At 49.0% G+C, this 20,710-nt stretch overlaps 1 protein-coding gene across 2 annotated transcripts in view; it reads right to left on the bottom strand.

Moving 5' to 3' along the window:
* si:dkeyp-72e1.9 (syntaxin-binding protein 4) overlaps nucleotides 1-20,710 on the bottom strand; it is an 88,047-nt gene that overhangs the window by 20,053 nt on the left and 47,284 nt on the right. The window contains exons 10-16 of one of the 2 annotated variants that reach the window (XM_038819783.1): nucleotides 19,464-19,614; nucleotides 14,548-14,620; nucleotides 14,288-14,407; nucleotides 10,893-10,987; nucleotides 5,744-5,840; nucleotides 2,926-3,053; nucleotides 2,493-2,585 (exon numbers count right to left, since the gene is read on the bottom strand). In XM_038819783.1, the coding sequence (XP_038675711.1) occupies nucleotides 2,493-2,585; nucleotides 2,926-3,053; nucleotides 5,744-5,840; nucleotides 10,893-10,987; nucleotides 14,288-14,407; nucleotides 14,548-14,620; nucleotides 19,464-19,614 (757 nt within the window). The remainder of the gene's footprint in view (nucleotides 1-2,492; nucleotides 2,586-2,925; nucleotides 3,054-5,743; nucleotides 5,841-10,892; nucleotides 10,988-14,287; nucleotides 14,408-14,547; nucleotides 14,621-19,463; nucleotides 19,615-20,710) is intronic. The other variant, XM_038819784.1, reaches the window with a different exon arrangement.

Genomic DNA, 20,710 nt, shown 5'->3' with positions numbered 1-20,710 from the left:
GGACATCCTTAGCACACGCCTGAATCATTTGCTGTTAATTTTATGTGGCTGTATTTAGAAATAGATTCTCTTGTTTATCTTAAATATCAGAACGCTGATTACAGAGTGGCTATTTGAGTACAGGTTGAATATCCTTTACCCAAAATCAGTGGAGCCGATTGCGTTTTGGTGTTCAGGTATTTTCGGATGTGATACCATATATGCGGTAAGCTCAGCCTAATCACATTACATTAGCCTAGGCTAGCTATAGTCTACAAATACTAGGTTGTTACTCCATTTGCTAACTCTCACACACTCTACCTCTTACCTCTCAACACTTAGTACGCCTGTACATTGCTTGATTCACAGACAAATGGACTGCATTGCTGTTCAAAAACATTTTTGGATGTGTTCGGTTTTTGGATGGAAGGATGAATGATATTCGGCCTGTTGGAGTCCGGTGTCGAGGTTCGAACCTCGAGTCTGGTGTCGAGGTTTAGCACTGGTCTCCACAAAGATGGACCATGCGGAACTGTACTTGGGGGAGGTCTGGAGATCTGCCGATCAGAGGCCACCGGGTGGTCAGCCTCTGAGTAGGGGGGTACCCTGGCACTGCTGATGCCACCTGGGCACCTTGCACTGCCAGCCTGGAACTCTGGCAGTGCCACCCGGGCTCCCAGGGTGACAGGCTGGCAGTACCAAGGTGGCATCTTGCCCGTGCTCAGGATTCAGTCTGGGGGTGCCTCGTATAAGGTGGGGTTAGAGTGGCTTGAGAACCCCCTGATTGGTCTGTTAGGGCATGGGGATGGAGGGGAGGGTGGTGTCCGGGGGTCGCATTGGGAGGTCAAGAGATCGCCGTCCATTTATAAATGACACCCTGACCTCTCCCTGCACTGGCGAGCGTAGGAGCTCCTCAGTGCAGGAAATGAGGCTGAGTGTGGCCTAACTGGGGCCTTGCTCGCTGAGGCCCAAAAAAAGAACAGTGTCCCATTTAATAGTTGTGGTAATCCCACTGTATATATATGTGTGTGCCTCTATTAGGGGATGTACAATAGTACTGGCTATTACAGGTTTGTCGGTAAGCCCCTGCATAGTTTGTCAGTAAGCCCCTGCCGGTTAGCTCCGCCCACAGGAGCAGTATTAAAAATCCATGAGGCCTCCTGAGCTGCCATTTTACAGCTCCACTTGAGGTAATAACATCTCACAGTAATAAAGCCTCTTTTGTACCGTTTCGTGTTTCTGTGTGCAATTGTTAGCGAAACAATAGTGGGGTCGTTTTCTTGGCATTACCCTACGCCCCATGCCCCAACCTACCAATTAGGGGGTTCTCAAAGCCGCTCTAACCCCACCTCATAAGGGGCACTCCGCTAAATGTGCTCGACACGGGACTCTGTTTTTCTCTGCCCAAGCTTTCTGGTCCTTCGTGATCCCAAGCGTGACACAAAGTAATCTGGGTTGGCTCATATACCGGGGAAAGGGTCGGGTCAGTTTAATGTCTCTGGCATTGGGCAGCACGGTGGGGCAGTGGGTTAGCATTGCTGCCTCACGGTGCCGAGGTCGCAGGTTCAATCCCAGCTCTGGGTCACTGTCCGTGTGGAGTTTGCACATTCTCCCCATGTCGGCGTGGGTTTCAGCCCCCACAACCCAAAGATGTGCAGGTTAGGGGGATTGGCCTCGAAAAATTGCCACTTAATTGGAAAAAATGAATTGGGTACTCTAAATTTATATTAAAACAATAACATATCACTGGCTTTGTAGGGAGGATTCCCATGGCAAAGCCACTTTGATGCCAGTCCCATCATCCCCTTCATTGTTTTGGGAGTGATTGCGCCTGGCAGGTGATGATGTGCAAAGATGTGAAAGATGCATTAAATCTGGGACAGCAGCGATTTATTTCAAATAAGAAGGACTATCGTCATGAAATAATTTTCGACAGGGGCTGCCGAGGGTGACTCATTGAACAGAAATGTCACAGGCCAAGTAAAGTGGAAAACAACTATGAATAGGTAACAGATACTATAGATTGTGTATCTGCTTTACCCTCTGAACGCAGATTCTATTTAATGCTGATTTCGATCTACTAACCACAGCTGATCAACAGTACGATTACCCAATGTTATTCTGATCAATATTGTCTGAATCATGTCGAAAACATCCATCCGTAATCAATGCAGAAATCAGATTTTCTGAGTAATTGTTCTTCAATAATCTTCCATACTCGTTACAGTCATTATCTCTCTACCGTGTGAACATTAACTAGTTCTTGAAACGCAGGGCACGCTCGTATTTACTGGAAGGACTCGGGTTTTACATTGTCACGAGGAAACGTGCAAGTGTGCTGACTATAGCCGTTAGGTGAGAAAAGTGTCACATTCAAAATCAAAACGGGAGTCATAGCTTGATGCAAGATTTCTTGCTGAATTCATCCCGATTGTTGAAGAGTGAATCACTACAGCTCCGTAACAGGGGATTAAATATCTTTGCGCCACATCCTCGGCTGAAAGAAACCTCACCTTCATTTTTTTAATCTCCTGGTGTAGTTCAGTTACCTCTGACTGCAGATGGTCGAGGTTTTCTGCCTCGTGGAACGGGTTGGAGCTGAAAATCTAAAATGTAGACAGCGAAGGGCATCTGTTAAGCACGTGATGTTATATCACAGGGTTAAATCTGACAAGCTTAACGCAACAGCTATAATAATAATAATCTTTATTAACGTCACAAGTAGGCTGACATAAACACTGCAATAAAATGTCAGACAATTGGTTTGCTTCTCGTCTTGTCTCATGCCCGTTTGTCACACAAGGCTTGACCCCCAAGTCACGGAAACAGGCATTGGGACAGGCGTCCATCAAAGAGGTGGGTTTGAAGGAGTGTCTTAAGATGGAGCGGTTTAGCGAGGGTACTGCGGAGTTTAACGTCTAGAGCCGTGAAGTTACGTCCTCTTACCTGGGATTGGAAAGCTGTAGTGTCCAGAAGGTTTGCAACTTCATGAGGAAAAAACATCATGGGACTTTGACTTAGGCCAATGTCCTCCAGCTCCTGAGGTAGAGTAATTCTTGCCGCCTGCACAAATTCTGAAAAGTTGACTCGGAGTTATTACCAGCCACCAGCAGGATCCAAGTTACAAAACTAACTTCAGTTTCTTGTCGCTCTTTTTTGTTCCCTGGAATCCTTGTCCTGGATTCAACTCCTCTCACTGGAAGTGGAACGTCTACACATCTCCACCAATCTGGGTCATGCCATAATTTGCCGTGACGGGCAGGGAATAGGCAGTTTGCAACCTTCTCAGGAGTAGGCAGAGGAAAATCATGTTTTTAAAAATAAATTTAGAGAACCCAATTCATTTTTTCCAATTAAGGGGGCAATTTAGCGTGGCCAATCCACCTACCCTGCACATCTTTGGGTTGGGCAGCACAGTAGCATTGTGGATAGCACAATCGCTTCACAGCTCCAGGGTCCCAGGTTCGATTCCCGGCTTGGGTCACTGTCTGTGCGGAGTCTGCACATCCTCCCCGTGTGCGCGAGGATTCCTCCGGGTGCTCCGGTTTCCTCCCACAGTCCAAAGATGTGCAGGTTAGGTGGATTGGCCATGATAAATTGCCCTTAGTGTCCAAAATTGCCCTTAGTGTTGAGAGGGGTTACTGGGTTATGGGGATAGTGTGGAGGTGTGGAGGTGTTGACCTTGGGTAGGGTGCTCTTTGCAAGAGCCAGTGCAGACTCGATGGGTCGAATGGCCTCCTTCTGCACTGTAAATTCTATGAATCTATGAAAAACACGGGGAGAATGTGCAAACTCCACACGGACAGTGACCTAGAGCCGGGATCGAAGCTGGGACCTCGGCGCCGTGAGGCAACAGGGCTAACCACTGTGCCACTGTGCTGCCTCGGAAAATCATGTCTCAGGCAAGAATGAAAAGTAGACCTCATCGCCCCATTTATTTACAGAAGTACACAGTACAGGCATGCACCTCCTGACCCAACAAACAGATTTGCACTCAGTTCCTATTTATAATTGCACAAGTGAATACCCAGTTAATGACCATCGCTTGCATACAATTAAATGAAATGAAATGAAATGAAAATCGCTTATTGTCACGAGTAGGCTTCAATTAAGTTACTGTGAAAAGCCCCTAGTCGCCACATTCCGGCGCCTGTTCGGGAAGGCTGTTACGGGAATTGAACCGTGCTGCTGGCCTGCCTTGGTCTGCTTTCAAAGTCAGCGATTTAGCCCAGTGTGCTAAACAGCCCCTAAACATAACTACGATACAATTAACAATTCCTGTCGTTATCCTCCTAAATTTGAAATGGGATAAATGGAACAAAATCCAGGCCCTGGGACATCCTGATGGTTTTTCCATTCAGTAGATCTATCAGAGTGGATTATTTTTATTTTGAGGTGGACGTCCTTTAATCCTGAAGTGATTTTTCACCTTTCCAAAATAAGTACACCCGTGTGACCGTGACACCGATAGAACATAGGACATACAGTGCAGAAGGAGGCCATTTGGCCCATCGAGTCTGCACCGATCCCCGTGTCTGCGTGGGTTTCTTCCAGGTGCTCCGGTTTCCTCCCACAGTCCAAAGATGTGCAGGTTATCCCCGTAACCCAATAACCCCTCCTAACCTTTTTGGATACTAAGGGACAATTTAGCATGGCCAACCCACCTAACCTGCACAGCTTTGGACTGTGGGAGGAAACCGGAGCACCCGGAGGAAACCCACGCAAACACGGGGAGGATGTGCAGACTCTGCACAGACAGTGGTCCAAGCAGGGAATCGAACCTGGGACCCTGGAGCTGTGAAGCCACAGTGCCATCTACTTGTGCTACCGTGCTGCCCATATATAGATGGCGATAGATAGGACGGAGTTATGACTCAACAGTCAACAAGTACTTGATGTGAGTGGGAGTGCAGGGTAGCTAGTTCCACCATTATAAAAGTGAATTTAACAGCTTTGCACTGTGGGCTCCAGGTTGAAATAGGAATGCATCAACAGATCTCAAGGCTGTAGCTATTTCATTGCCATTTGGCAAAACATTGAGACCGGTTTGTGGAGACAGAGGGCGGAGACGAGGCTGGACATGGGGGCTGTTAAAATAGAACGGAGAGGACTTACTCCCACCTCGCCCCAAACTGGCCGACCACAATTTTAAATAGTTATACCTCTGCCCTTGACTTCTGTCCCACTGAGGTGGGAGAGAGATCTCCCTCTTAGCCGCAATCATGAGTAATCACCTGGTCATTGCCTAACATTTTTACGTGGAGCACTTTGTGACGGTAAATGGTATCAGAGTAAGCAGGGAGGCAAAGCTGAAATAGGCAAAATACTGCGGATGCTGGAATCTGAAACAAGAACAGAGAACGCTGGATAAACCCAGCAGCTCTGGCGGCATCTGTAAGGAGGGAAGACACAGAGTTAATGTTTCCATCCCTTTTGCTCTTCATCAGAACTCGCAGACAAAGCTAATGTTGCACCACGTGGGAACTCAGATTTCAAAATATTAATTCTCCGGAATGTGGTCAGCATTTATTGCCCCTCCCTAATTGCTCATGTAATGGGCCTTATTCTTGAACTTTTGCAATCTGTCTGGTGAAATTCCTTAGCTAGGGGTGATAAATCATTACTCATAATCAATCCAGACTGTCAATGGTTTCACATGGTTCAGTCTCACCTTCCCTGCTGGGGCACATTAGCGCCAGTGGAGATGAGAGAAGCGAGAAAGAATGCCACCAAGAAGTTACTTTAATTGAAAGCACATTCTCACCTCCAAATGCTACTGTTCCCTGTGAATCGTTTGTGAGACTACGTCTTAGCATTCTTCTCCTCTCTTCTGTCACGTGTAGCCCGAGATATTTCAGTGCCTACAGCAGAACATGATACGGCAACAGTCAAGAGTACAGTGATATTAATGTGGTTAATGTATACCTTGCCTAACCTGTATCAGCATACAAATGTTCTGCAAACTGGATATATTACTCAGAATTTACAATATGGAAATAAGCCATTTGGCCCAATTGGTCTATGTTGTTGTTTATGATCCACATGAACCTCATCCCAACTTTATTCACCTAACCATAAGACCATAAACCTTAGGCCCGTTGAGTCTGTTCCGCCATTCAATGACATCATGAATGATTTGTCGTAATAATCCTCAGCTCCACTTTCCCTCATCATAACTCTCGCTGATTAACAAGCTGTCTGTCTCAGCCTTGAACACACTTAGCGATCCAGCCTCTACAGCTCACTGCGCCAAAGAATTCCACAGATTCACCGCCCTCTGAGGGAAGATATTCAACTGTGGAGAGAGAAAAAGGGTTAACATTTCTAGTCTAAGCCTTCAACAGAATCCTTGAACATTTCTGTAGAAGGGCCATTTAGATTGGAAATGTCAACTTTGTTTTCGCACAGGGGCTGAGTTCATCCAGCATTTCCTGTTTTCAATTCAGATCCTTCCTCAACACTGTCTAAAGTGGGTGACCCCTTACTCTGAGATTGTGCCCTCTGGTCCTGGACTCTCCCACGAGGGGAAAGGAACTCTCAGCACTGGAAGTGCCACCCAGGCAGAGCTGACTTATGCCAGGGGGAAGTTCCAGGGCACTGCCCGAGCACGTCCCTCTAACCCCCCCCCTCGGGGCTACACATACCTCTGCACCCCCCCCCCCCCAGAGCGACCCCCTTGACTGCATCACTCCTGGCAAAACCTGTCACAAATGATGCCAGCGCCCGGTGAATATTCCGTGAGGGGGGAAAGTCTGGTGTGGGTGCTCAGGAATGACATGCTAATGTATTACTATGATGTTCCCAGGCTCCCGTGGCACGATTCGCACAGCTCCAGGATTTTGAGGTTACGCCGAGTCACACGGGCGGAGTCCGGGCTCAAATTCACCCCCCCCCCCCCTAGTTTCTGCACCTTGAATCAATTCCATTTTGGTGCAGAAATGGACAGTCAGCAATGGTCATGAGTTTCTGTACACGTTTCACTGCTGTGAGGCCTTAGCTTCGGTATGTGTGCGTGTGAATGCGTTTGTGTATGCGTATGCTTGTGCATTTGTGTGTGTGCGTTTGTGTGTGTGTGCGTTTGTGTGCGCGCATTTGTGTGCGTTTGTGTGTGCGTGCGTGTGCGTTTGTGTGTGCATGCGTGTGCGTTTGTGTGTGCACATTTGTGTGTGCGTTTGTGTGTGCGTGCACATTTGTGTGTGTGCATATATGCGCGTGTACGTTTGTGCACATCTTGCAATTACGTGTTTACGTATGTGTGCATGCGTGCGTTTGTGTGTGTGTGTGTGTTCACGTTGGAGAAAGGGACAGAAAGAGAATAACGAAACCCTCTTTAATGTTTTTAATCTCCAATATTCAGTGGGAATAAGTCACAGCAACACAGCTATTGAGAATTAAAACGTGAGGCGTGTTTGAGACTCTGGAGGGGGCAGTGGGAGGTTTCCTTCTGTTTCAGATACAGGTAGAAGATTAGATCTGATTTGAATTATTAACTCTGCCTCTCTCTCCACAGATGCTGCCAGACCTGCTGAATATTCCCAGCATATTCCCAATTTATTACTGGTGATTATACTAGGGACTGTTTGCCAATGTGTCCCTGAAATTGGATTTGAAAACTTTTTATGGGATTGGAGAAGCGAACAATTAGAAAATAAAGGCGCGTTTGACTTAATAAATGATGGGACAGCACGATTTCACAAAGAACAGGAAGGTTCCTCAAGCTGACCTTTCTCAATAATTTTTTTAAATAAATTTAGTGTACCCAATTCATTTTTTCCAATTAAGGGGCAATTTAGCGTGGCCAATCCACCTGCCCTGCACATCTTTGGGTTGTGGGGGCGAAACCCACGCAAACACGGTGAGAATGTGCAAACTCCACACGGACAGTGACCCAGAGCCGGGATCGAACCTGGGACCTCAGCGCCATAAGGCTGCAGTGCTAACCACTACGCGGCATTTATCAATAATAATAATCGCTTTTTGTCACAAGTAGGCTTCAATGAAGTTACTGTGAAAAGCCCCTAGTCGCCACATTCTGGCACGTGTTCGGGGAGGCTGGAACGGGAATTGAACCCGCGCTGCAGGCCTTGTTCTGCATTACAAGCCAGCTGTTTAGCCCACTGTGCTAAACCAACCCCAACCAATGCATCCAATAAACTCCCAGATTAGCTGGGCAGTCATCTCGATTGTTGGCGTTCCCAGAGATGGCTGCCTGCCTCACGAAGAGCGATTCCCTTTCCAAAAGCAACTCAACAGTTGGGAATTCCCTCACGGCTTCTGAAACTCAGCTTGCTGGACAGGCGAAAAGCCTGGGTCCGGAACCTTCTGCTCCCGTTGTCGGTGGGCGGGTTCGGCGGTGGGTGCAGGAAATCTCTCCAGGCGCCCAAACCTGGTCTCGTGTCGATGGTACAACGGGTCGCCATTGTCCCCTCGCCCTGGTGGCGATGTCGCGAGTTTGGCGACGTTGGATGTCGGGGAAACATCGTTTCCATATATTAGCATATCCCGATCAGGCCTCGCATGTCTGAATCACCTCCATCCCCCTCCCCTCGCCGACACCCCCCACCCCGTCAGTAAGCCCATCCGCATCGGCGCAAGAGCAGGCTGGCATGCAATCCGATTGGCCTCCCAAAGCGTGCCCCTGGCGAGCTCAGGTCAGCGAACCCCACTGGCGGAGCTTCGGTGAATACATCGCTGTGGAGGAGAGAGGGTCACGCCCGGGCACCCCCTCCATCATGAATTATTTTGCGATTCCCTTAGAATCCGACGTGGCCCAGATCCATGTAAGTTCTTTCTTTCAGAGGTAGCACAAGCTCAGTTTTCTCCTGCCCCTCCGGGTTGACAGGTTGGAAATAGCAACTGATATGATTACATTACCAAATATTTTCCATCTTTGTTATCAGTGATATCTATTTGTGACAGCAGAACGCTGTGAAGCCAAGCAGCTTGTTGTTATTTAAAAAAAGATCCTTTCTGTTCCTGGAAAGGTGGTTGTAAATCCTTATAAAAATCTTCAGCCCTTCTTCCTCAGTCTGCACTTGTTGTGAAGGTCCCGGCTCTTTCCAAGTCTCTCGTAGACAGATTGTATCATTGCTGTTGTTGAATTCAGAATTCACGTTGCAATCTAAACTAGGTCAATGCACCTCTTACTTGTTTCTAGCGAACTCGGCCAGTGAGTCTCAATGGCGACCACAGCTTTCGGCTGGCTACATACACACACATGCACATACACACGCACACAGACATGCTGCTGCACACACATGCACATTTCACACACGCATATACATGCAAGTGTGGAAATGCACACACAGCACACACTATTGATTTCATAGTGTGCACCTGCACACATGCGCGTGCATGCATACACACAGCACGTACACACACTATTGATTTTACACTGAGCACATGCAGACAGCACACACATGCATACACACGCATTCAATGGAAGTCAATGTACCTTTACATGGTTCGCTCCCGCGTGTAGTGGCAGGTGGGGCAGTTTAATCCAGCCCTGTACATGCATACACACACACGTTTGCGCACACACATGTGCACACACACATCACACAAAGCACATCCACGCACAAACAACACACACCACAGGCGCACACACACTATTGATTTACAATGTACATCCACACATGCATATAACATACACACAACACACACGCAATTGAGAGTTCCAGAGACTCACGAACCTGAGAGAAAACAATTCTCCTCGTCTCCGTTTTAATTGGACGCTAAGTTTTATACAGCTACAAAGCTGTCATTGTGGATGGAGAATTCCTCCACAGGATTGTCAGCTGTGTGGTCCGCTGGCAATCCAGGTGCGGGTTGTGATTTGAATTAAACGATGGAGTGCAGCTCCCCCCCCCCCGGATCTACGGTCGGGAGGCCATCTCTATCCCTTGGCATTGGCAGAGTAGCCCGGATCAGCCCTTATGGATACTGATTTGACATTTGAGCAGGGAAGACATGAGTATTTTTAGTAGGCCACAGACGAGTCCAAGTCGAGTAGGTGAAAGAAAACTGTTTATCGCAAAGCAATTATATTCACAATATACGTCGGATCCCAGCTGGGTCTGCCCAGTCAGTTCCATACCTGGCCAACCTTACACAGAACTCAATGGTGAATGTCCTCGGGTTCCCCACCCCCTTAACGGTGGAGCTTGTACTCTGCGAGACTCACGGGGTGTCTGATTGCTCCAGCCCCGTAGCTCTCGTGCGGGTTATAACAGTTTGCATGCAGAACTATCCGTGAATAAAGAATCCCTGTTATCGTGTTACTGATGCACGATCAGTAACTCCCAAAGCGAGATTGTAGGACAATTGAAGGCTTTATTGGACTAGATGTTTCCCCCAGCAGCGCAGGTACAGAATGCAGCAGCCAGGGAAACACAGACTCTTATACTCTGCCTTGCTGGGCGGAACCAGCAGGCAGGCTTCACCAATGATCTTACAGTATCAGGTACCTCCAACACCAATGGTGTTACAGCATCAGGTACCTCCAGCCTCGGTACCGTAATACCCCTAATACCAACTACCACAGTTACTAATGTCAACTTTGGTGCTTTGTGCATGGTAATAGCTATCAGAGAGGTTAAGAAAACATGGTGGCAGCCATGGGAACTTCAACATCTCAACCTTTTAAGTATTCTTCCACACCTTCGGAGAAATGCTAGCCATAACCATTGCCAACTGCATGGGAAGTCCAAGGCTCTGAATATTGCTGCCATGGCTTCATACGTACGTTCAATGTCTGATTTTCCAACTAATGTCTAAATATTCAGGCAGATTTAGCCTAGTTTTTCTCTTGAATCCCTGACAACAAGCTAGTGTGCTGGCCAGCCGTTGCAAAGGGGAGGAACAGGAAATGAAAAGGACGTGGAAGGGAATCATATACAAGAGACACTTACCAACTCGAGCTTATCCACCTTTAACCGAACGTGAGGGTCCAGAGAGACCTTTCGTTTGATGGTGGGCACTTCTTTCTGAATGGATGTTTTGGCAGCTGTAGAGAAGGAATGACACATGCTACATTTGTCTCAAATTCAGTGTCCTTTGGAATGTTGCGAGCTCTAAACCCTCAAAACTCTGCTGGGAATACAGACTCTGTTGGATTCTACTTCAATCGTGGTTTTGAGATCTGGACCAGGGCAGGGCATTAGTCGGTAAAAATATACAACGCCGACAATGACCTGTCAGAGCCGTGGGCTCTGGGAAAATTAAAACTTCAGTTTCCAAAGCTCACCCGTGACCCCTGAATCTGGATCATTCTTAATTTAACTCCTTCTGTATTCCAGCATGCTGAACCAAATGATATGTGCGATACTGAAGGAAATAATTCATCCGTTCTATATTTTAAAAATCTTTTACTGAAAAATATATATAAACGCACACACATACACATTTTGTTGAATAATTGTTTGTCACTCAGCCTTTCCAAGAGTATAATTTGGACACTGAATCATTAGAGCTGTTTTGATAGTTAAGCACGTACTCCTTGTTCCAGACTTTGGGCCTGCATTGATATCTACTTCCATTCAGCCTCACTAATCACTCCCGTTAAGTGAACCCCAAATCCTGCTCTATCAGGAGTATACCTGAAACCACTAAGTTGCTAATGTTTAAAAATAAGGCGTCCCCCATTTAAGAGGGAGATGGGGAGAATTTTTCTCTCTCAGTGGGTCGCGAGTTTCTGGAACTCTCTTCCTCAAAAGCCGGTGGGTGCAGAGCCCTTGAATGTTGTTAAGGAAGAGGTGGACAGATACTTGAGGGGCATGAGAGTGAAAGGGGGTTGGCAGGAATGTGGGAGTGAGTTCATCGTCAAATCAGCCATTCTCTTATTGAATGGCAAAGGGCCGAGTGGCCGACTCCTCTTGCTAGTTCTTATGTTCATATGTATGTTAGTAAAATGTTCCTTTTAATGTCTCTCCTTTAGGTGTCAGACTGGCCATGGATTCTAAGCCCCACTCCAAACATTTCAGCAGGTATTTTGGGCTAAGGCTTTAATGTGGCACATTACTGAGAGAATGATACCCTTGATGGATTGCTACCTTTTGGATGTGCCATCAAAGCCAGCTCCCATCTGCCGTCTCAGCTAAGTGATCTTACTACAATGTTTGAAGGAAGGCATCATGGTTCTTGAGGCGTCCTGATCCACATTTATCCCTTCGTCGACATTATTCTAAATCAGATTATCTGGTTATTTATCATAGAATTCGTACAGCGCAGAAGTAGGCCATTTGGCCCATCGACTCTGCACCGACCTTCCGGAAGAGCACTCTTCCTAGGCCCACTCCCCACCCTATCCCCTTAACCCTGCGCACTGATCATGGCTAATACTTGCACATCTTTGGACACTAAGGGACAATTTAGCATGGCCAATCCACCTACCTTGCACGTCTCTGGACTGGGGGAGGAAACTGGAGCACCCGGAGGAAACCTACTCAGACATGGGGGAGAGCGTGCAGTCTCCACACAGTCAGCCAAGGCCAGAATCGAACCTGGCTCCCTGGCGCTGTGGGACAACAGTGCTAACCATTGTGCCACCGTCCGCCTGTGCATCTTTGTGAGACCTTGCTTTGCGTCAACTGAATGCCAAATTTCCCAATGTTATTACACTTTTGGGAAAATGAATTAATTGTTGTGACGTTCTTGGGGTACCCCGAGGTCGTGAAAGGCCCTGTATATAAATGAAAGCACATTTCTCCTATAATATTGGCATGTTCAGTGGCCAGCACAGTGGCACTGTGGTTAGGACTGCTGCCTCACTCCACACAGTCACCCAAAGTTGGAATTGAACCTGGGTCCCTGGTGCTATGATGCACCAGTGCTAACCACTGTGCCGCCCTGCCACCCACTATACGATGCAAACTGATGACGAGAGAGTCTGGAGGAGACACACTATCCATTGTTTGAGAAGGAGAATTAGCAGAGTCGGTATCTGAAAGATCAACATCTGACTCTCAAGGTTTGGAAACGCCTGGATTTATGGTTACGACTGAGTCAAATTCAGATTCTACATCAGTTGAACCAGCAGCAGAAGCTGAAAAACAACCAACTTTATCAGATGATGTGCCTGAGCCAAGTGGTGAACAGACAGTGTGAAAACAAAGACTCCTGAACGATGGAATCTGCCGACATGGAACCGACGTTCCCCTGTAAGACTCTCATACTGATATCTATATCATCCCCGTGCATGCACAGGGGGGGGGGGGTTCACCTTCGCTCCGGCCATTGCGGAGGCCTGTACGGCCGGCAGGTAGGAATAGAGAGCCCCCACGGCACAGGCCTGCCCGCAGGCTGGTGGGCCCCGACCGCGGTCCAGGCCACCGTGGGGGTACCTCCCGGGGCCAGATCCCCCCGCGACCCCCCCCCCCCCCCCAGGAACCCCGGAGCCCGCCCGCGCCACCAGGTCCCGCCGGTAAGGGACCAACTCCAAGTTACGCCGGCGGGACCGGCATAGAACGCGCGGGACTTCGGCCCATCGCGGGCTGGAGAATCCGGACAGCCCCGGGGCCCATTGAGTCACGCCGGACCCCGCCATTCTCCGAGGCAGGCGGCCAACTCACACCACGTCGGATTTTAGGGGGGCGGGAGAATTGGGAGGGCGGCGGGGGCGGGATTCACGTCCATGGTTATCCTTTAATAATAAATTCATCTTTATTAGCATCACAAGGAGGCTTACATTAACACTGCAATGAAGCAGGGCAGCACGGTGGCCTAGTGGTTAGCACAGCTGCCTCACGGCGCTGAGGTCCCAGGTTCGATCCCGGCTCTGGGTCACTGTCCGTGTGGAGTTTGCACATTCTCCCCGTGTTTGCGTGGGTTTCGCCCCCACAACCCAAAAATGTGCAGAGTAGGTGGATTGGCCAGGCTAAATTGCCCCTTAATTGGAAAAAATAATTGGGTAATCTAAATTTATAAAAAAAAACACTGCAATGAAGTTACTGTGAAAGTTCCCTAGTCGCCACATTCTGGCGCCTGTTCGGGTACACGGAGGGAGAATTCGGAATGTCCAATTCACCTAACAGCTCGTCTTTCGGGACTTGGAGGAAAGCGGAGCACCCGGAGGAAACCCACGCAGACACGGGGAGAACGTGCAGACTCCTCCGCACAGACAGTGACCCAAGCCGGGAATCGAACCCGGGAGCCTGGCGCTGTGAAGCAACAGTGCTAACCACTGTGCTACCGTGTCCTTTGCCGCGATTGTGAAGTAAATGCAAAACCCCTTGAAACATAACAGGTAACAAATGCAAACCTTGTCAGTGATTCTCACATCCCATGAATGAATAAAACAAAAACTGACCAGTGACACAACGTAACCTGGACTGTCTGGCTACACATTCATTCATTTCTATGCAGATAACCTCTTTAAATACCCTGCTGAGCATATCCATGGGTTTGGAGGAGGGTACCTTGTGTGTTTCTGAGGAGCAAAAGCAGGTGGAAGTGAGGCAGGAAGGGAGAATCATTCCATTGCTCGCTAAATGCCTTCATAAAACTCGGTAAAGCAAAGAAGTTCAGAAGATTAAAAACTTTGTCTCCCGCCACACTGAGATTAGATACCTGAGGCACTGAGCTCCACTGGGAATATGTCTGGTGGTGGGAAAGGCACTGGACAGTGGTCTTCAAGTTGGGGCTGTTGAGAAAAATACAGAGTGTCCGATTAGCACAAATGTTTTATAATATGGTGCACAGATCGGGGGTTAAGAATCATCGGTCAGTACATTAACAGATTCAAATGTCCCAGAGGTAGTTGGTCACATTGATAAGGAAGGTTTGTCTTTTTCCCTTCAATTCTTCCTCCCTCTTCCCCTGGGAAGCAACTGCGAATCATATAATCCTACAGTGCAAAAGGAGGCCGTTCAGCCCATCGAGTCTGCATCGACCCTCTGAAAGAGCCCCCTACCTAGACCCAATCCCCCACCCTATCTGCATAACCCGCACTTAGGGGCCATTTAGCATGGCCAATCCACCTCTCCTGCACATCTTTGGACTGTGGAAGGAAACCGGAGCACCCGGAGGAAACCCACGCAGACATTGGGGAGAACGTGCAGACTCCGCACAGTCACCCAAGGCCGGAATCGAACCCGGTTCCCTGGCGCTATGAGGCAGCAGTGCTAACCACTGAACCACCGTGCTGCCCCAGATTTACTTTGAGGTATAGCTGTGCAGGTGAAAGGACCCTCTGATATTTCAGCCTGCCGCCATTTATTTATACGAGTTTTGCTTAACCAAATTATAACAAATTAAAGCAAATTTAACAAGCTGAAATGAATAGCCATTATTTAAATATAAGCCTGTTGGTGGGTAACTAAATTAAGGCATTTAACTGGCCGATCGGAGACTGACTAGGCCTATGGCGACCCGAGAGAATGACAGCTACCTAGAAATGGCCTCACAGTGGCAGATCAAGGAGCCGGCGCTCTAAGCTGACACTGAGGAATAGTCCTCCACAATGGTGGCTCAGCAGCTGATCAGCTGTATTAAAACTGCAGAGAGTGTCTCCCTCTCTCTCGCTCGATCTCTCTTAGAGTCATAGATGTTTATAGCATGGAGACAGGCCCTTCGGCCCAGCTTGTCCATGCTGCCCTCACTTCCTGGAGGGCCTCCTTACTCGCTCTCTAGCTTCGAGACGCCACCTGCTGTGCGTAATAGAACGGACAGTGTGCTCTCTGTCTGCCAATTGGCTAATCGAGGCTAAATCCATGTTGGATGAGTGCCCCTCAAACACAGTGTGGGGTTTGGGATCTGTAATTGTGACGTCAGGGTCCCGACAAAGGTGTTAAAATCCCGCCTGTAGTTTCAGCTGATGTACACACATGGGCCACGATTCTCCGCAACCACGATGGGTGGGAGAATAGCGGGAGGTCCGCTCCCACACCTCCCGCTATTCTCCCACCCCCCCCAAAATAGCGTGTCCGGTTTTCCGACACGTCGCTCGGAGAAACGCGGGCCGCCGTTTTTCACGGCCATTCTCCGGCCCGGATGGGCCGAGCGGCCTGCCGTTCCCAACCTGTTCACGACGGCGGCAACCACACCTGGTCGCTGCCGTCGTGAACATGGCGCGCCAGGTAAGTGTGGGGCCTGTGGGGGGGTCGATCGGGGATCGAGCACCACGACCGTGCTCGGGATGGGACGGGCCCGCGATCGGTTCCCACCGATCGTCGGGCCGGCGTCTCAAGGGGACGCATTCTTTCCCCTCCGCCGCCCCGCAAGATCAAGCCGCCACGTCTTGCGGGGCGGCTGAGGGGAAAGATGGCAACCGTGCATGCGCGGGTTTGAGCTGTCCAACCCACGCATGCGCGGCTGACGTCATTAGGCGCCACGGCGGTGTCACTCTTGGCGCGACGGGCCTTGAAGCCAGGGACAAGGCCCGGCCGCCGAGTTTCCCGGTAAGGCCCTCCTATCCCCCCGGGTAGGGGAGATTAGGGGGCCGGGAGAGGCTTCCGACGCCGTCGTGAACCTCTTCGGGTTTCATGACGGCGTCGGGCCTTGCGGAGAATTCCACCCATGGGCTTTTGAGCAGGTGCCAATGGGCAGCTAATTGGTGGCTAATTCAGGTCAGCGATCTCTGCAGAGACTCGAGATTGCACGAGAGACCCATTGACTGGGGCAGGAGAGGAACACCTTAATGGCTGAACAAAGCCAAATGGTAAAATATTGTGACAAGTGTATTATTTCTCAGTGTATAATCTTGTCACCTGGTCCCCTGATGTCTCACATCAATATATAAGCCTCACCAGGAAGTTGCTTGCTGGCTGCTCAATTCAAAAAAAAAACTGGGGCCAAATTTATTTGGCCATTTAACCAGATTCATGTAATAGTTCCAGCAATTTCTCAGGCCTGCGATGTTTAAAGGGCGTTGGCTTTTGGTAACTATAGTAATTCTGCACTCTATGATAGAACATAGAACATACAGTGCAGAAGGAGGCCATTCAGCCCATCCAGTCTGCACTGACCCACTTAAGCTCTCACTTGCACCCTATCCCCGTTACCCAATAACCCCTCCTAATCTTTTGGACATGAAGGGTAATTTAGCATGGCCAATCCACCTAACCTGATAAGTTCAGTAAAATTAAATTGATCATTCTGCCTTCACCTACAGCATGATTGCTGTACTTGAATTGATTAATTTCCTACTTCTGTCCTTATTTCTGTCTGGAAAGAAAGTCCTACATTTATCTAGCGCCCTCCATGACATCAGGATGCCCCAAAGTGCCTTACAGTCAATAAAATACTCTTGAAGAGTAGTTACTGTGGATTATGGAGAAGATGCAATGGGCAACATGTGTACAACAGGCCCCCACACACAGCAAGGTGATTACTCTGTTTTAGGCATTTGCTGAGGGATAAGATGATAGGACCATGAGACATAGCCGAAGTAGGCCATTCGGCCCATCCAGTATGCTCTGCCATTCAATGAGATCATGACTGCAGTGATGTGATAATCCTCGCCTCCACTTTCCTGTCATCTCCATAACCCTTGATTCACTCACTGATTCAAAATCTGTCCACCTCAGCCTTGAACATAATTAACGACCCAGCATCTACTGCACTCTGCGGTAAACAATTCTACAGATTCACTACCCTCAGAGAGAAGAAACTCCTCCTGATCTCTGTCTTAAATGGACGACCCCTTAAATATTGATCAGGACGCTGGTCACAACTCCCTGATCTTCTCCTCAATAGTGGCACGCGATCTATTACGTCATCTGAGATGTGGGCAAATGAAGCCTCAATTTAATACCTCATCTGAAAGACATCATCTCCAACAATGTAGCATTTCCAAGATTATAAGCTCCAGTCTCTGGAATGGACCCATGTCCTCCTGATAGAGTGAGAGGGAATTGTAGTGACACCAGAGATGAGATGGGTGAACAATTGCAAATGGGACTCTCCCCATATCCCGTTTCAACTAGATCCCCTCTCATTCTTCTAAATTCCAGTGAATACATGTCCAGTCGACTCAATCTCTCCTCATACGACAATCCTGCCACCCCAGGAATCAGACTGGTGAACCTTCGGTGTGCTCCCTCAATGGCAAGTGTATCCTGTTCTTGGATAAGGAGACCAAAACAGCGCACAATACTCCAAGCGTGGCTTCACCAAGGCCCTGTACAGCTGCAGTAAGACATCCTGGCTCCTGTACTCGAGTCCTCTTGCATTGAAGGCCAACATGCCTTTGCCTTCCTAACTGCTTGCTGTACCTGTACGCTTGCCTCCGGCGACTGGTGTACAAGGTCACCCAGGTCCCTTTGTATGTCAACTGTTCCCAATCCGTCACTATTTCAATAATACTTTGCCATTCTGTTTCTCCGACCAAAGTGGATAACTTCACATTTATCCATGTTATCCTGCATCTGTCATGGATTTACCCAATCATTCAACTTGTGTAAATCGCCTCGAAGCCTCTCAACACCCTTCTCACTACTCGCCTTCCCATCCAGTTTTGTGTCGTCAGCAAACTTGGAAATATTACATCAGATTCCCTCAACCAAATCGTTGATGTGTATTGTGAATAGCTGGGTCCCAAGCAAAGATCCCTACTGGACCCCGCTAATCGCCTCCTGCCCATTCATTCTTACTCTCTGTTTGATGTCTGCTAACCCATTCTTTGCCAATAAATTACCCACAATCCTACGCATTTTAATTTTGTTCACTAACCTCGGGTGGCATTCTTCCCTACCCAGCGTGACGGAGGGTCCCGGAGTAGGGGAGTGGCGCCAACCACTCAGGGGTCGGGCATCCCCAAAGGTCGGGCATCCCCCGCGCCAGAGCGGTTGGCACCAGAAGACAGGCGCAAAACACCGGCGCCCCCGGCAGCGGGGCTGGCCGAAAGGCTTCCGCCGGTTGGCGCATGCGCCGGCAGTGACATCAGCGGCAGCTGGCCGCTGACGTCACTGCCGGCGCATGCGCGATGTGAGGTTCTCTTCCGCTTTTGCCATGGCGGAGGCCGTGGCAACCGCGGAGGAAAATAGTGCAGCCAGGGCACTGGCCCGTAGTCTGAGTGGGCGGCCCCGATCGTGGGCCAGGCCACCTTGGGGGCACCCCCCAGGGTTCGATCGCCCCCCGCCCCCCCCCAGGACCCCGGGGCCCGCTCGCGCCGCTGATCCCGCCGTTCCAGAGGTGGTTCAAACCTCGGTGGCGGGAGAGGCCTCCCAGCGGCGGGACTTCGGCCCATTAGGGCCGGAAAATCACCGCAGGGGCCTCTCCGATCGGAGTGGCGAGATTCCTGCCCCCGCCACTTCCCGGGTGGCGGAGAATCTCTGCCACGGCGGGGGCGGGATTTTCGGCGCCCCCAGGTGATTCTCCGACCCTGCTGGGGGTCGGAGAATTTTGCCCCTCTTGTGTGAGAATAGAACAGGTATGATGAATTAAATTTGCTATTCAGTGAGTGGAGGATGTACACCAGAGGGGACTGTCAATTCTGTTTAGTAATTGCTGCGGAGTTCAATATAACATCAACAATTTACACTGACCTTAGGTGTTCTCACATGAACCTTCAACCTACAAGAACTGTAGCCATTTCCAGTGTTCCTCTGAGATGAGTTTTCCCCATTGTGTAATGAAGCACCTGAATGCACAGATCCTTTGCCTGGTAAAAAGGCAATTGTTATGGTTCCTTCATTCCTTTAAGTAAATATAAAAAAATTATAAAGGCTGGAGTTCATCCGAAACGCTCCTATCTGTCACCCTTGTGATGCCCGGTTAAGCAGAGCCTTGATTGGAAAAATCTCTTCCTTGCTTTCAAGGACCTCCTTGGCTTCGGGCCTCAATATCTCTGTAACGTCTTACAGCCTCGCAACTCTCCGAAATATCAGGGCGGCACGGCGGCGCAGTGGTTAGCACTGCTGCCTCGCGGCGTTGAGGAATCGGGTTCGAATCCCGGCCCCAGGTCACTGTCCGTGTGGAGTTTGCACATTCTCCCCGTGTTTGTGTGGGCCTCACCCCCACAACCCACAGATGTGGGTGGATTGGCTATGCTAAATTGCCCCTTAATTGGAAAAAAATTAATTGGTCAGTCTAAAATTTGAAAAAGAAAAACTCTTCGAAATATCTGCGTCCTCCAATTCTGGTATGTTGCTCATCCCTGTTGTCACATGACACTGTGTTAATTGCTCCACTGATAGTTCCGTCAGCTGCAGTTACCCTAAATTATATAATCCCCCCCCCCCGAACCCTCGTTACCTCACTTTCTGCCCCTAACGCACTCCCACAAACCTCTCTCTCTCTGACCAAACCTTTGATCATCTGACCTAATGTCGCCCCCTGTGGCTCAGTGTGGTATTTTGTTCGTTAACATTCCTGTGACGTTTTATTGCAATAAACGTGCTATAAACGCAAGCAGCTGTTATAAAGTAAAACAGAATTAGACACGAAAAAGAATAGTATTCTGCGGAACACCATGGGACGTAGGTTTTAAAACGGTCGAACGGTGTGTTTCAAAAACAACTTCAAGCCCACATCGTAATGCGGTTTCATTAAACGTGACAAGACTTGACGGCTCCGTACACAGATAAATGTGAAAGGCTTCCCACTATGGCTGCATGTTATTTTCAGTAGCATGGGGAGGCCCAGGAATCCCCTTGCCTTCAGGAAAAGCGGGTGATTGAATGATAAACTGCCCACTGCTGCAGGGCTCCATATTGCTGCAGGGCCCAACAATGTTCGTCCCAGGTTGTGGCGAATGATTGTGTGGGTGCAGTCACAATTCCGCTCCATGGCA

This window comes from Scyliorhinus canicula, chromosome 15, assembly GCF_902713615.1.
Source record: "Scyliorhinus canicula chromosome 15, sScyCan1.1, whole genome shotgun sequence".
In the NCBI taxonomy this organism is placed as follows: Eukaryota; Metazoa; Chordata; class Chondrichthyes; order Carcharhiniformes; family Scyliorhinidae; genus Scyliorhinus; species Scyliorhinus canicula.
The sequence above is the reverse complement of the archived record's forward strand: the minus strand, read 5'-3'. Positions and strand labels throughout refer to the sequence as shown.